At 41.5% G+C, this 17071-nt stretch overlaps 1 protein-coding gene across 1 annotated transcript in view; it reads right to left on the bottom strand.

The window, feature by feature from the left end:
• Positions 1-13327: 13327 nt before the first annotated feature.
• The window catches only part of NCBP2L (nuclear cap binding protein subunit 2 like), a 49510-nt gene continuing 45766 nt past the window's right edge, over positions 13328-17071 (bottom strand). The window contains exon 4 of the mRNA XM_032837165.1: positions 13328-14034. Coding sequence (XP_032693056.1) covers positions 13477-14004 — 528 coding nt within the window. The 5' untranslated portion in view covers positions 14005-14034 and the 3' untranslated portion in view covers positions 13328-13476. The remainder of the gene's footprint in view (positions 14035-17071) is intronic.

The following is a 17071-nucleotide window of genomic DNA, read 5'->3' as shown; positions in this document are numbered from 1 at the left end:
ACTCGCCAGCTCAGCAGGCACTCGGGCCCACATAGGATGACAACTCTCAAGCAAACAGGCCCCATGCCAACCAGCCCTCCTCCAGGAAGCTTCTAGGTCCAGGAAGCTTCTAGCTTAAAACTGAGAGGAGACTTAGCAACACTTCAAACCACAGAGTCTCCCAAGTTCTGGCCTAGTCCTGATATAACCCTGAAGCCTTGAGACCGAAAAGTAATGGGATGCCCATGAGCGGAGTTTCCCATAACGTGGACTGTGCATCTTGTAGTCCTAGAATCTTTCCCCCAATACTATAAATACAACTACTATCCTTGGGTTTTCCACACTCCAAAATTTGGGGGAATCAGGATTATCTGAATTACTCACAAATTCAAGTGGTGGCTTTATCAAGTTCATAGCCTTTCCCCAATTCTGTGCACATTGGCTCTGTGGGAAGAAGGGATATAAATGTATACTTATATGTTCTAGATATATATTCTATCAAAAAATAAAAGAAATAAAAGAACACAACACAGAAAAAAAAAGAAGGAGCAGTTTCAACAGTCAGACACAGAGGAGATGTCAAGGAATATTAGGACCAGAGTGACCTTTGAATTCAGCAATTGCAAAAATTTGTGCCCTTGGCAAGAATCATTCTGGTGAGTTGGTAGAACCAAAGTCCAAGTATAGTAGGTAAAGAAGTGATTATAATATATTGTGGATAATGGGAGTCAGATAGCTTACTGTTGGTGAAGAAAATTAAAATATGGAAAAGGAGGACAGAATGACTCTGTAGTGTTGAATTGGAATTGGACAATCAGTGTGATTTCATTGTTTTTAATACAGAGATAGATGCTGAAAGAGACATGTGTCTCTCTCAGGTGTTCATTTCTGCAGGTATAAGCATATATGCATATGAGTATAGGTGTGTGTACACACATCTATTTCATAGTTCTGTCCACTCTGAAGCTCTACAGGCAAGAAACACAATCCGCACTCACACCTCGGTTCCTCAATGACATTCTTCACCAAAAGGAACAGGACTCCTTGGAGAAATGACTGATTTCAGGCCTAGGGCAAGGAAAGTATGGGATGAGCCTGGAATATCTTGTTTCTGCAAGAAAGTAACAAACTACTTCAAAAATGTGAGGAGCAGGTCAAGTTCATACTAGAGCTAGCATGAAGAGACTTCTGCTGGCCAAATCTGGAAGGAGTGAGCATTAAAATAAAGTATCGTCATAAAAGATAACCCTTTGGAAAATATAGGAATCTGTAAGTTTACACAGATAGAAATGAACACGTGGAAAAGAAAGGAAAGCTCATCATCACAGCAATAAAAAAGTGCAGGAGAACTGGTAACATTGACCGGGGGGAAGCATTTGGCCACCACTTGGCAAGAATCATCAGTGGATTCCAAAACTAGTGGAAGAAAGTTTGAGCAGAAAGATATTTCTTTAGTCTTGAAGTGTCTCCCTGCTAGATATCTATTAGTACAAGAGGAAAAAATAATAACTTTATAGTGGAGAAACCTAGCACGTGGAGTCTTAACCAAGAGATCAAAGTTAATGTGACCAGTAATGGGACAAATCCACATCATGTGCCTACTGAGGACACGACACTTTTGTGATGTTCCTTCCACAAACACATAATCTGAATCCTCCCACGAAGAAAACACAGATACATTCCCACTCTGCAAAATAGCTGGTCCGTACACTTCAAAACTGACAATGCCATGAAACACAGGATTCTAGAACTATTTCAGATGAAAAGAGGCATGAAAGCTGAGAGCTACTTGTGAATCGAGATGTTCTGCTACAGAGGACAGGATTGGGTCAACACATTCAGTGAAATCTGAATTAGGAATCAAATCCGTACATTAGTAAATATTGTATCAATGTTAATTTCCTGGTTTTGATCATTGTGTGACTGGGTTATGTAAGACAGTGTCCTTATTATTGGGAAATATACTCTGAAGTATCAAAGGGTAAATGGCATCATGTCTGCAACTTACGCTCAAGTAGTTCAGAAAAAAAGAGGGTGTGTGCGTGGGGAGGGTGAGAGGTGGGGGAGGAAGGGGGAGAAGAAAGGAGGATGTGGGGGTGGGAGAAAAGGATGAAGCAAATGTGGTAAAATGTTAACATTTGGGGAATCTGAGTAAAAGGCAAAACGGGCTTTTCTTTAAATCTTACTACAAGTTTTCTGTAAGTCTGAAATTCCGTCAAAATGAAAAATTAAAGGACAAAGAAGTGATTCTGAGATGAAGAAGTGGAGGCAGCCATGTCTTCTCCGCTAGTTTCTCTTTACTTTCAACATGTCTGCCTGTGAAGGCAAGCCCAAGGGAAGGACATGGTGGACATGGTGGCAGCCGCCGCTCTGGTACAGCTGGGACAGATGTGTGCCAGTTTAGAGCCTCAGGGGAAACGTCGAGTAGAAATAAAGATACAGAAGAGGGGGGGGGTGTTGCCATTATGGGGCACATTGGCGGAGCTCCACGCTGATGGGGCATTAGCCTTAGAAGAACGGATAGTCCCACTTAAGGAGGAAACCATGAAACTGTGTATGTAAGTTTGTATAGAAGGAGTTAGCATGAGAGATATCCCTCCTGATGGCCTATTGTCTACAAGAGTAGGAAGCAAACTCATGTACAAAGTGTGAGGAGAGAGGTACATAATTCAGAAAGTAGTATATGGTCAAAAGAGCTGTTCTGAGGAATGACAGAGGGAGCTAATTAGGGAATTGGCGAATTCTCCGGTATCTCTGCGGGCCCAGCTGAGGTTAGAACCCAAACACAAAAACTGGCTTCTTTGTGGGGCACCTGGGTGGCTCGGTGGGTTAAAGCCTCTGCCTTCGGCTTGGGTCATGATCTCGGGGTCCTGGGATTGAGCCCTGCATTGGGTTCTCCATTCGGCGGGGAGCCTACTTCCCCCTATCTCTCTGCCTGCCTCTCTGCCTACTTGTGATCTCTGTCTGTCAAATAAATAAATAAAATCTTTAAAAAAAACTGGCTTCTTTGCAAAAGAGTGAACACACAGATTGACTCCCACTGTATAGACGATGTTGCCTCCTACTCCACAAAGTCAGGGCTTTAGCTTTCACACGGATGAACCACCAGATTCTCAGTGCCTTGACCTATCCATCTCCCATGGTCTTTTTCATCACTCCAACTCAGCCCCCTACTCCCATGGCTACACCTGGACATTACCATCTCTAAAATTCTATACCTCTCCCATTTTTATCTGAAACATCCCACTCCACTGCCGCCCACCCTTACTGCCAACACACACACACACACACACACACACACACACACACACACACACAAACACATACACACAGCCTCTCCAAGCCCTCCAATCTGTTGGCCATCACTCTTCTCAATATCCAACAGCCTCCATTCTGACTTTATTTCATTCCTTAGCCATTCCCGAATCGATGTTTCATACTTGCTAATACAGTCAGTTCCCTTGGCCCTCTCTCCCTCTGTTGACTCTACTGGCAAAACTCCAATCCCAAATGAACTCTGCCATCTGCCTTCTTGGAGCCTTCACCCAAGTAGGCAGCTGCATAGTGTAGGGGGTATCATATAACTAAGCTGATTGGTTTCACTTTAAGTTCATGAAATTAAACCTCAAGAGGGCACTCAGTCCCTCCATTGTGCTCTGAACCCTGTTCCTTTTCTTTACCTCAAGGAATCTTCTCCAGTTGTCTCCTTTCTCTTCTGCAACATCAATCCTTCCCTCTCCTTTGGATCATTTCCATCAGAGCTCAAGCATGCTCTGATTGGTTTTCCTCCTAATTTCTTAGTCACTACTCCTTCGCTTTTGCTATCTGCTCTTCCCTTAGCTAATTTTAAGTATTGGTATTCTTTAGTGATCTGTCCTATACCCTCTTCCCATTTCATTTCTATATTCTTCCATTGGCTAATCTCAGCCATTCCCATAAATTTAAGTGCCATTTTTCCTGCTGCCCCCCCAATAAATCTCCCAGAGCTCTCTTCTGAGTTCCAGTTGTCCACTCGTTACCTGTATAGAGAGATCACACACATATATCATGATTCACATATCCAAAACTGAAGTCTGGATTCCCTGAATCATTTCCTTACTTTCAGCAGAGAGCACCACCATCAATCTTATTGCCTAAGCCAGAAATCTATTTCATCTTTGATTTTTCCTTTTCCCTTATCCTATTCTTCACATCGCACTCATCAAGCAGGCTGTATCTTCAAAACATATATTAAAGCTAGGCACACTTCTCCATCTTCATCTCTATGACCTGGCTACTTTTAACTTTAGCCTAGATTGCAATGTGACCTGATTTCTCCACTTGCATTCCCCCCCACCAATCCTTTCTCCCACAGCAGCAAAAATGACCCTTTCAAAATGAAAGATCATGTCACTCCATTGTATAAAACCCTTCAGTGCACCTAGGAAAAAAATACAAGTTCTTACCGACCAGCTAGGCCTTGTGGAATCTAGTCTCTGTCCACTTCTCTAGCTTCATCTTCCTTGTTTCAGCTTCCCTGGATTTCTCTAAGTGTTTGAAACACACTAAGCTCTCTCCTGAGTCAAAGTCTTTACACTCGCTCTTCCTTCTGCCTAGTACACTCTTACCACTCTTCCTCTGTGTCTTTTAAGTCTGAACTCAAATGTCAACTTCTTAGAGACGACTTCCCTGGCCAGTGCATCTAAACTAGGCTCCCTGTGTTATTCTTCTTAGCCTTTTGTTTCCCTTATAGAATCTACTGTAATTTCTAATTATTCTATAGATTTTACTTTTTTTGCCTATCTCCTCTTCTGGCAGAATTCAGTAGGGAAGTCTCATTTTTGTTCCACGTGGTGTCAGATTGGACAGCTTGACTGGGTCTGAAGGATCCAAGATGGCCCCACTCACATGACTCACATGACTGGAGCCTCGCTGCTGGCTGCCAACTGGGACAACTTAATTCTTTCCCTCATGCTCTCTTTTTCCAGCCGGAGAGTCTGGACTTCTCTAAATAGCAACCACGTTCTAAGAAGTTAACTGGGAAAACAAAAGCTGCAGGATCTCTTAAGGCCCAGCATTGACAGTTTTATAAATCATTCCTATTCCATTCTATTAGTCACAGCAACTTACAGCCCAGATTTGAAAAGAAAGGGGAAGACTCCACTTCTTGATTGGAGGAGTAGCAAAGTCACATTATAAAAAGAATACGCTGGGGGCACCTGCGTGGCTCAGTCAGTTAAGTGCCCGGCTCTTGGTTTCAGCTCAGGTCCTGATCTCAGGGTCACGAGATCGAGCCCCACATTGAGTCCCATGTCAGCTCTGCATTCGGTGCAGAGTCTGCTTGAGTTTCTCTCTCCTTCTGCATCTGCTCCATGCACCCCTACCCCGCAAACGCTTGCTTGCTCTCCCACACTCTTTCCCAATCTCTCTCTCTCTGAAATAACTAAATGAATAACTAACTAAATAAATAAATAAATAAACCTATCTTTAAAAAAATGAATGTAGCATTACATATCTGTTCCAGTTTTTCCTGGATTTAGATCAGAAATTGGTCTGGTGCCTTATCCTTACTCAGACAGATAGTTCCTCTAGGACAGAATACAGCAAAGAATCCAAATAGCAGACTGACTATGCATTCCGTCTCCCCACAAAGGGAAGTGTTGGTGGCACTAGTGCCATGGGAAAACCCATCAAGGAACGTGATTTGAATGAAAATGAGTTGGCAAAAGTAGCATTGTAGGGAAGACAAGTGTTCTGTAAGAAGTTTTAATCGAGGAAAGTGTTCGATCTTACCAGAAGAGACACAGAAAGAATAGCCTGCCTCTTCCTTTCTCTGCTGGCCTGCAATAAGCTTTTTGTTCAGCATGATTTTTAACAGCCTTATTGAGATATGTCACATACCATACAATTGGTTCATTTAAAGCTTTTGGTATAGGGGCATCTGGGTGGCTCAGTGGGTTAAAGCCTTTGCCTTCGGCTCAGGTCATGATCCCAGAGTCCTGGGATAGAGCCCCGCGTTGGGCTCCCTGCTCTGTGGGTTGAAACCTCTGCCTTTGGCTCAAGTCATGATCCCAGGGTTCTTGAATCAAGCCCCACATTGGGCTCTCTGCTCAGCGGGGTGCCTGCTTCCTCCTCTCTCTCTCTGCCTGCCTCTCTGCCTACTTGTGATCTCTGTCTGTCAAATAAATAAATAAAATCTTTTTAAAAATAAAGCTTTTTGTATATTCATAGAGTTGTGCAATCATGACTACAATCAATTTTAAAACATTTTTGCCACCCCCAGAATGAAACCTCATACCCATTAGCAATCACTTTCCCCACTTCTCCCCAGAACCTGGTATTAACCGACTTTCTGTCTTTATGGATTCACCTACTGCAGACATTTTACATCAATGAAATAATACAATCTGTGGTCCTTTTTGACTGGTTTCTTTCACTTAGCATACCGTTTTCAAAGCTCATTCGGATTGAAGCATGTGTCAGGTCCTCATTCTTTTTAATGGCCAAATGATATTCCATTGTATGGATATACCACTTTTTTTATACATTCATCAGCAGATGGACTTTGGGTTGGGTTCCACATTTCAGCAATTATAATGTATGGTGTATGAACACTCGTGTACAAGTTTCTGTGTGGACATATGTTTTCATTTCTTTCGGGCATATACTTAGGGGGAGAATTGCTGGGTCATATGCCAACTCTATGTTTAACATCTCAAGGAACTCTTTCCAAAGCAGCCATACCACTTTACATTCCTATCAGCAATGTATGAAGGTTTCAATGTTTTTGTGTTCTTTTTTTTTTAAAGATTTGTATTTATTTATTTGACAGACAGAGATCACAAGTAGGCAGAGAGGCCGGCAGAAAGAGAGGAGGAAGCAGGCTCCCCGCTGAGCAGAGAGCCCAATGTGGGGCTCGATCCCAGAACCCTGGGATCATGACCTGAGCCGAAGGCAGAGGTTTTAACCCACTGAGCCACTCAGGCGCCCCTGTTTCTGTGTTCTTACCAATGCTTGTTATTGTCTGACTTTTTGGTTATAGCTGCCCTAGTGTTTGGGAAGTAGCATCACATTGTGGTTTTTATTTGCTCCCTGATGGCTACTGATGCTAAGCATCTTTTCGTGTGCTTGTTGGCTATGTATATTTCTTCTTTAGAGAAACATCTATTTAGATCTTTTGCACATTTGTAAGTTGGGTCATTTGTCTATTATTGTTCACCATAAGACATTTTTTTAAAGATTTTATTTATTTATTTGACAGACAAAGATAACAAGTAGGCAGAGAGAGAGAGGAGGAAGCAGGCTCCCTGCCGAGCAGAGAGCCCGATGCAGGGCTTGATCCCAGGACCCTGGGTTCATGACCTGAGCTGAAGGCAGAGGCTTTAACCCACTGAGCCACCCAGGCGCCCCAGACTTTTTTTTAATTAAATATTTTATTTACTCATTAGACAATGAGAGTACACAAGCAGGGGGAGAGGCAGAGGGAGAGGGAGAAGCAGACTCCCCGCTGAGCTGGGAGCCTAACGTGGGGCTCCATCCCAGGACCTGGAGATAATGACCTGAGCTGAAGGCAGCTGCTTAACCATCTGAGCCACCCAGGTGCCCCAATCATTAAGACGTCTTTATAATTTCTAGGTACAAGTCCCTTATCAGACATATAATTTGCAAAATGTTTCCCCCATTATTTGTATTGTCTTTCTACTTTCTTGTTGGTGTCCTCTGAAGTACAAAAGTCCTTAATTTTGATGATATCCAAGTTATCTACTTTTCCTTTGGCTATTCATGCTTTTTGGTGTCATGTCTAAGAAACCACTGTCTAACCCAAGGTCTTGAAGATTTAAATCTATGTTTTCTTCTAAGATTTTTATTGTTTTAGCTCTTTAAGTCTTCGATCTATTTTAAGTTGCTTTTTGTATATGGTGTGTGGTAAGGGTTCACCTTCATTCTTTTTCATGTGGATATCCAGGCATCCCAGCATCATTTGTTTAAAAAGCTAATCTTTGTGTAAATACCCCATAGTGCAATTGCTGGATCATAGAGTATTTCTATTTTTAACTTTTTAAGGAAACTCCATACTGTTTTTCAGAGTGGCTGTACCAGTTTGCATTCCTAACAGCAGTGCAGGAAGCTCCCCATTCTCCACATCCTTGCCAACACTTGTTGTTTCTTATGTTGATTTTAGCCATTTTGATGGGTGTGATGCGGTATCTCATCATGGTTTTGATTTGTATTTTCCTGATGATCAGTGATGTTGAGCATCTTCTCATGTGTCTGTTGGCCATCTGGATGTCTTCTCCCTCCTCACCTCCACCCCAAGAACCATCAGTTTATTCTCTATAGTTAAGAGTCTGTTTCTTGTTTGCCTCTCTCTCTCTCTTTTTTCCCTTTGCTCATTTGTTTTGTTTCTTAAGTTCCACATATGAGTGAAATCATATGGTGTTTGTCTTTCTCTGACTGGCCTATTTTGCTTAGCATAATACTCTCTAGTTTCATCCATGTCATTGCAAATGACAAGATTTCATTCTTTTTGATGGCTGAGTAATATTCCTATATATATATAGATATCTATATATCACATCTTCTTTATCCATTCATCAGTGAATGAACATTTGGGCCATTTCCATAATTTAGCTCCTGTAGATAATGTTATAAACACTGGGGTGCACGTATCACTTTGAATTAGTATTTCTGTATTTTTTGAGTAAATACCTAGTAGTGCAAAAACTGATTGTTACCAGAGGGGAGGTGAGGGGGGATGGATTAAATAAGTGATGGGCATTAAGGAGAGCACTTTTGATGAGCACCAGTTGCTCTATGAAGGGCCAAATCACTATATTGTGCACCTGAAATTAATATTATGGTGTATGTTAACTAACTGGAATTTTAATAAAAACTGAAAAAAATAAAAGGTTATTCTTTCTTCATTGAATTGTCTTGGTACCCTTGTCAAAAATCATTTGACTGTAAATGTAAGCATTTACTTCTGTACTCTCAGTTCTATTCCACTGATGTATGTCTATCCTTATGCCAGTACAACAAGTACAACACTGTCTTTTTTTAAAAGATTTTTATTTATTTAGTCATGAGAGACAGACAGAGAGAGAGAGAGAGAGAGAGAGAGAGAGAGAAGCAGGCCCCCCAAGGAGCAGGGAGCCCAATATGGGACTCCATCCCAGGACCCTGGGATCATGATCTGAGCCAAAGGCACACGCCCAACGAACTGAGCCACCCAAGTGCCCAACACTGTCTTATTTATTATGTGTATATATATACTTTGTAGTAACTTTTGAAATCAGAAAATATGAGTTTTCCAACTTTTTTCCTCTGTTTTAAAATTGGTTTGGCTATTTTATTGCATTTCCATATGAATCTGGGGGTCAGTTCCTTGACTTCTATAAAAAAAAAGGCTTCAATTTTGAAAGGAATTGCATTGAATCTATAGACCAATTTGGGAGTTATTTCTCTCTTACCAATATTAATAAGTCTTCCAATCCATGAACCACTGGGTATCTTCCCATTTATTTCCTTTCATATCTTTTCATTTATTTAATTTCTTTCAACAATTTTTTGTAGTTTTCAGAGTATAATTTTAGCGCTTTTTGTCATATTTTCCCCTAAATATTGTCTTCTTTTTGATGCTCTTGTAAATGAAATTGTCTTGTTAATTTCATTTTGGGTTTTTATTTATTTTTTATTTATTTTAATATTTTCTTTATTTGTCTGAGAGAGAGAGAGAACGTGTAAGCAGTGGGAAGCAGCAGGCAGAGGGAGAAGTAGGCTCCCCAATGAGCAAGAAGCCCGACATGGGACTCAAATCCCACACTGGGATCATGACCTGAGCTGAAGCCAGACACTTAACCAACTGAACCACACAGGTATCCCTCATTTTGAATTTTTTAACTGATGGTTCATAGAAGTGCAATTGATTTTTCTATATTGATTTTTGTATCCTGAAACTTTACTGAACTATTAGCCCTAATAGTCCTTTATCATGGACTCCTTCTGATTCTCTTTATACAAGATCATATCACCTATAAATATAAAAATATTTTTACGTATTCCTTTCCAATCTAGATGCCCTTTATTTTATTTTCTTGCCTAATTGCCCTAGCTTAAAACCTCCAGTACAATATGGAATGAAAGTGTCTTGTTCCGGGGCGCCTGGGTGGCTCAGTGGCTTAAAGCCTCTGCCTTCGGCTCAGGTCATGATCCCAGGGTCCTGGGATCGAGCCCCACATCAGGCTCTCTGCTCAGCAGGGAGCCTGCTTCCTCCTCTCTCTGCCTGCCTCTCTGCCTACTTGTGATCTCTGTCTGTCAAATAAATAAATAAAATATTAAAAAAAAAGAAAGTGTCTTGTTCCTGATCTTAGGGGTAAAGCTTTCAGTCTTTCAACACTGAGTACGATGTCAGCTGTGGAGTTTTCATAGATGTCCTTTATCAGAGTGAGGAAGCTCTGTTCTATTCCTAGTTTGTTGAGCATTTTTATCATGAAAAGGGTATTGAATTTTTTCAAATGCTTTTTCTATGCCTACTGAGATGATCATGTGATTTCCATCCTTTGTTCTATTGATATATTCAGCGTGATTTTGAAGAAGATGATATATTGTAGGATCTACTGGAGGATACTTCTAACCATACAGTATGAGAGTTTCTTTACTTAACCAAAAGCATGCTTCACAAGACATTGTTAAATGCTTTTTCTGAGCCTAGGAAAAGACATCCTTGGGAGCAGTCCAAGTGGGAAGCCACTAGGAGGAGTGGTTGAGATATGTGCCAAAATACTCCTCCAGAAACATTTCGTAATTAAAATCCAATTTTTAATCCCATGACTTTAAACATATCTTCTTCTCTTTTAGGGAAGTTGCAAGGGGGGAGATCCTAAAAAGTAAACTCCATTACTCTATGCAGAATAATCTAAATTGGCCAGAAATGCATGTCAGATGTTCTCTTTTCTCCCAGGGAGTAAAGATACGTATGGCTGGGTGGTATTAGTGTTGAGCCTGAGTGATATTGGATGTCAGGGCAGAAAGAACAATGCACTGCAGAAGCTTGCTTGGGGCGGGTGCGGGTGGAGCTCAGGTGCAATGTAGCCAGTGGGATAATTTCCAGAGAAAAAGGAACCTCAAAGAGAGGTTTGGACCTAGTGACCTGACTGAAGGTAAGGGAAAGAGACAAAAGAGTACACTGATTAAGGGCACCAGCTTTGACACAGATTCCCTTCCTTTGAACCCCAGCTCTGCCACCTACCATTTGGTGACCTTACTTCCCTGATCATCAGTATCCTCACCTATGTCACAGGTACAGAGCTGTTCAAAGTAAATGAGATTGTGCTTTAAGGCTTCTAGCAAAGAACCCAGCACATAACAGTCATTCTATAAAAATCAGCATCCTCTTTCCTCTCTTATTCAGAAAAGAATGTTACCGACCAGAGAAGATGACCTCAGGTCAGAGAGTGAAGGAGTCAGGAGTAAGAAGCTGATTTTTATCTAACTTCCCAGATGTAAGGTCACGAACCCTGGAGATATATGTTTGGGCTCACAAGGGAGCAACTTAAATCATTTACACAAGAATATAATTAAGAAAAAGTATTTGGTGGGACGCCTGGATGGCTCTGTTGGTTAGGTGTTAGACTCTTGATTTCCGCCTAGGTCACGATCTTGGGGTCATGAGACTGAGTCACGCATCCGCTCTCAGTGCCCAGAGTGGAACCTGCTTAACATACACTCTCTCTCTGACTCCCTCAGCCACCGCCCCCAACCCAGCCTCCACTGCACAGGTGCCCTTGTGTGTGCGCTCTCACTCTCCCTCACTCTAAAAAAAAAGAAAGAGAAATTATTTGGTGTCAGAGTGCTTTCGGGTACATGTTAACAAGCTGGCTTACACAATAAAATAATGTCTTATCTCACACAATAGAACACTGAAACAGTGTGTGGCAAGGTTAGTGGATTTCAGCAGCTGTGTAATTTCGAGAAGGCCGTAGTTTCTTTGCCCCCTCCTTTCAGCATTTAAAGTGTCCGATTCATCCTAGGGCTGGTTTCACCTGTGATGGTAAGGAAGACTTCTTGTAGCAATCATTATATACATCCTTATTCACAACCACTAGGAAAAGACATAAACTAAAAATCCTTCATTTCAGTCTTGCTGGGGTCCCCATTGGTCATCGTCTGCCCCTGAACTTATTAATAACTATCATCACAGGGTTTGTCAGTCTCCGATCAGCTTAAGTTTGGATTCCTAAACCAATCGCCAGCAAGAGAGAGGTTAATTGCCATAACTGATTTACACTAATGACAGGGACTATACACCTTCTGGGCCCTAGAAAGAGGATGATCACTGAGGTGTGGAGCAGAACCCCCCCGCAGGCAATTGGCAATGGAAATGCAGTGTGAGGATCAGACTATAGTGATTGTAAGCAACTAAAAGTTTTCTGGATTGTTTGTTACTAAGTTAGGTAACAATAGAAAAAGTAAATAAAGTGCTGTTAATTATATTGAGAGGATGGAGAGAAGTGAAAATGTGGGTGTTAAGTGAACTAAATCCAAAAGCAGGAAGTCAGTTTGATGATGTTTAAAATGAAAATAAACAGTATATGCAGTCATGTTATTTAGAAATATGAAGGAAACTACCAGGAAAGAAACCGCCCCCCCCCCCAAAAAAAACTTGCCAAAAAATTAAGGAGCTCCTGGCTGGTTCAGTCAGAAGAGCATGAGACTCGATCTCGTGGTTGTGAGTTCGAGTCCCACGTTGCATGTAGAGATGACTTAAAAATAAAATTTTAAGGGGCTCCTGGGTGGCTCAGTGGGTTAAGCATCTGCCTTTGGCTCAGGTCATGATCCCAGGGTTCTGGGATGGAGCCCCATTTGGGGCTCCCTGCTCAGTGGGGAGCCTGTTTCTCCTTCTCCCTCTGCCACTTCCCCTGCTTGTGTACTCTCTCTGTGTCAAGTGAATGAAATCTTAAAAACATAAAAATAAAAATAAAGTCTTTAAAAAATTAAAAGTTATTGCCAAGGGAGTAGGCCTGGGGTAAGAATTGGTGTGGCAAGAGAATTTTTGTTTCATTATAAACTCTTCCAGATTTTTTAATGTTTTTTATGCTAAAATAATGTGCCTTTCTTCCTTTGATAATTCTTCTAAATTTCCATTGATTTGACTTTACTTTACACAAGCTCTTTAAAAAATCATTTCAGGCCCTGGAAACATGACCATAAAATCTTCCTGAAATGGTAGTTGTGCTTTGGTTGACTCGATACCTAATTTATACCTAATTTATTCCTAATGTCACTTTTGACCACCAGGCAGTCAAACTGGAAATCCGACAACCCGCTTCAAAATTAAGACAAGAGCAAAAGGATGTTTTTGTTTGTGCCATTTAATAACATTTCAGAGAGGAAAAATATAACCAAAGGGTCTCTGCTCAGCACATAAAGTAATTTCAACTTGTTACAAAATGGATTATTTGCTGGCCTGGTGTTGTTCCTTAATAGACTTTTCCAGGGGCCAGAGCTGCAGGTTTTTCACTAATGGATTCCTCTTCTATCACAGCCCTGAGCCTGTTTTCCAGAGCGACCCCTACCAACATCAAATTCTTCATGCAAGTCATCTCTTACCTGGCCCCCAGGTCGGCGGCGGCCATACTGCCTGCCCTCTCTAAAGCCCAGATCCCAATCTGTGTGGATAATATGATCATCTAGGCAGGTCCCATTTAGGAACCACATGGCATTTTCAGCATCAAGTCTGTTATAGTATTCTACAAAACAGAAGCCACATGCCTTTTTCTTAATTTTATCCAGGCCCATAAATACATGCTTGACATCACCACATCTACTAAAGAGCTCATATATTTGCTCTTCGGTGGTTTGAAAGGAAAGATTATCCACATAGAGAGTGGAGCTCTCCTTCAGTAGTTTCTCCTGCTCATCATTATCACCACCGAGCTGCTGGTCCCCGTACTCGCTCAGCTCCAGGGAGGAATCGCCTTGCAGAATTCTCAGATCATTGGACACGGTGCCCAGCGGACGCCGTGAGGGCAACTGCTGGCGATCCATCTTAGCAGCAGTGACACCACCAACAAAACCCTAAATTAAATTTAAAATAATAATAATAAAGTTACAGGGAAGGAAGCAAAAACACAAAGTTGTGTATATTTAAGAAGTTTGTGCCCTGATGCATAGACACCTCAGCTCTTGACTATGAGGATCGCGTCAAGGCAAACCCAAAATGGAAACTTCCAGGCCCCAGGAACATGGTCATAAAATGCAGCTTCACGAGTCTTCTTGGAAGGGAAACTACGCTGTATTCGGTTGACTCAGCTCTTACATACCTAATCTATTACCAAAGAGCACATTTAATGACAGAATGCTCTTGGAAAATATGGCATAAAACAGTAAAATGGATCAAATTTTCATGGAGAATGAGTACTATCATCATTCCTGATCGAGGATTAAGCATCTAATAAATCAGATATCTATAATCAGGGTCAAAACACAAATACAGTTAACCTCTCATGGCTTAAAATAACAAATTCATGATTCAAGTCTGTAATATGGAAATCAATATATTGTACTGTTAGGTTAGACAAAATGTCCCTATATATACACTGTAAGTGTACATGTAGCTCTATAAAAACTAAAACTTTCTGGCATCATAAATTTGACCTAAATTAAGATAAGATTTTACTAGCAATAAATCCACTTTTCATCTTAGACTTAGAAGGCCCTATATGTGATTACTCAAATATTCCATGTATTTAAAAAATCTCCCCAGAGAATTTTAACTAATGCCCTTTCCCCCTTGACTAAATTTTCCTGCTGCCATCAGAGACATTAAAAATGATCCAATCAATTTTAGCTATTCTTTTCAAAAATAGGCATTAGTTCCACACCCCTCCCCCCATTTAGCAACAGTTCCCAAGTTTTAGTGTGCAAGAAATACCTGCAGAACTGGATGGGAATGCAAATTTTTGCAGCCCGCCCTTCAAAGATTCTGACTCAGTAGATCTAAGGCAAGATCCAGGAACTGATGTTCAACAACTAACCTGCACCCCAGCAGGAACCCTGCTGAGGAAATGCTTTCTCCTAAACACTTCATGAATACTCTTTTCTTGCCAGGCACTATGCAAGGTGCTACGAACCCAAGAACGAAAAAGACATGGCAAAAGTATGACATTCAGAAATTATTTGTATCCCCGGCACTAAGCATGAACAATGATCTGCACAGACACAGGAGACATGCAATAAATATCTGTCAAATGAATGCGTGCATGAGTTCAGAATTGAGCGATGAAGCCAGACAAGTAAACAAGAAAATACAATATGGCATGATCGACACTGGTATAGAGCTATACAAGGGGGAAAGGGAAGAAGGCAATGAACATTTACTGGGGATCTACTCTGTGATGGGCACTGTGGTCACTTTCCACTACATCACACAGGAGGAGGAGAAGCAGTTACCTAGCGTGGGGGCATCAGAGAAGGCTTCCAGAAGGAGAGGCTGCAATGCACTGACTCTCAACAGACAAGGAGGGTGAGTGTGTGCGTGTGTGTGTGTGTGTGCACGTGCGCACACACGGGAGCACCCATGCACACACATATGTGTTTGGAAGGAAGATGTAGAAATTTCAGGAATGAACCAGACACAGAAAACATGTGCAAGGACAGAGCACAGTCAAAGAAAAATAAAATAGAAAACTGAAATAGAAGCCTAAATAAAACCAGGTGCAAACAACAGAGCTGTGCAATTCAAAGCAATGAAAATGGGGGGGGGGCTGCCTATTTAGATGTCATTTGAAGAGCAGTAGGAAGCCCACTGCCCAAAAACCATCTTCCTGACAGCCTGTCGATGATGGCTGAAAGTGTGCCGCTAGAAACTCATTACTCTGAGTCATTGACAAATTGCCCCACTAAAAAACAAATATCCCTCCCAGACTTCATTTCCTTTTTTTTTTTTAAATCTGGTTACTAGATTGGCAGATCGGAGAATGTGATAGCTAGAGTGGATTTCATTTCATCCAGGCATTGGACAAAGTTTCCTATAATTTTCTTGTAGACAAGATGGCAACGTATAGGCTGGACACTCCAGCTGTTTGTTGAGAAGAGTCTGCAACTAGTTGAATAAATGGAATGGTTTGGTGTCAGACCAGAAGGGAAGTTCTAGCAATGAGCCAAAAGGCTCTATTCTTGGCTGTGTCTTGTTCAGCTCATTTATAATTTTGGCTTTCTGCAAATAAGAGCTTTCAAAATGGTCAGAACTGCCTAAGATGGAATGGCTGCCTTGGGGAGCAGGGAGCACCAGGCACGGGGGATTTCAAGCCAGCCTTGGAGAATCCCTTGCAGAACACTCAAAGCAATGGAGAGGTCCTCTTTCTGTCGGTGTGGCATATGAATCAAGCATGAATTTCGAAGTCAAAAGACCTCAGTTCAAATCTCAGCTTCACCACTTACTAGAAATGTGACCCTGGGCAAAGTGCTTAACCATACTGGTTTCAATTTCCACGTCTGTAAACTGGGGATCAAAATATCTGCCTTGCAGCAAATGCTGTGACAGTGTCATGTGCAAAAAAAAAAAAAAAAAAAAGCACCTAGCACAATGCTTAACATGGTGTAGGTGTTCAATCAATGGCAGGTATTAGACACATTATTCCATTCTGTGATTCAGTGACTCAGAATAAGACATATAAATACCTGTCAACTCTTCCAGTGACTCAAGGTACTTTGAACGGATCTGGGCAGCCTTGGATTATGTTAAATCCAAACTGACAAGGTGATGGCTAATACTTAATAAATGCCAATTATGACTTTTAGATTTGACACACAGCAAAGGGACAGAGGGAGGGAGATTTAAAAAGAGCACAGGCTTGGGAGCCCTGTTTTATCATTGGGGCATCCCATACTGCATTTTTTTCACCCATTTCTTCATTGGATAAACATTCGTGGAGTACTGTGCCAGATCCTGGGGAAATAACAAAAGATAAGATATGCTTCTGCCCTCAAGAAGCTCACAGTTTGGGGAGCTAGACAGCTTAAAAGAGAAATAACAACAAATGTGATTATTTTGCTTATAGGAGCACATACTAGGCCCAGAGGTAGCACAAAGAAGGGGGTGGACTACAGAGGG

The sequence above is a fragment of the Lontra canadensis genome, unplaced genomic scaffold (assembly GCF_010015895.1).
Source record: "Lontra canadensis isolate GAN:19392208 unplaced genomic scaffold, GSC_riverotter_1.0 scaffold96, whole genome shotgun sequence".
NCBI classification, from domain to species: Eukaryota; Metazoa; Chordata; class Mammalia; order Carnivora; family Mustelidae; genus Lontra; species Lontra canadensis.
Note: the sequence above shows the minus strand (reverse complement) of the source record. Positions and strands in the feature narration are given on the sequence as shown.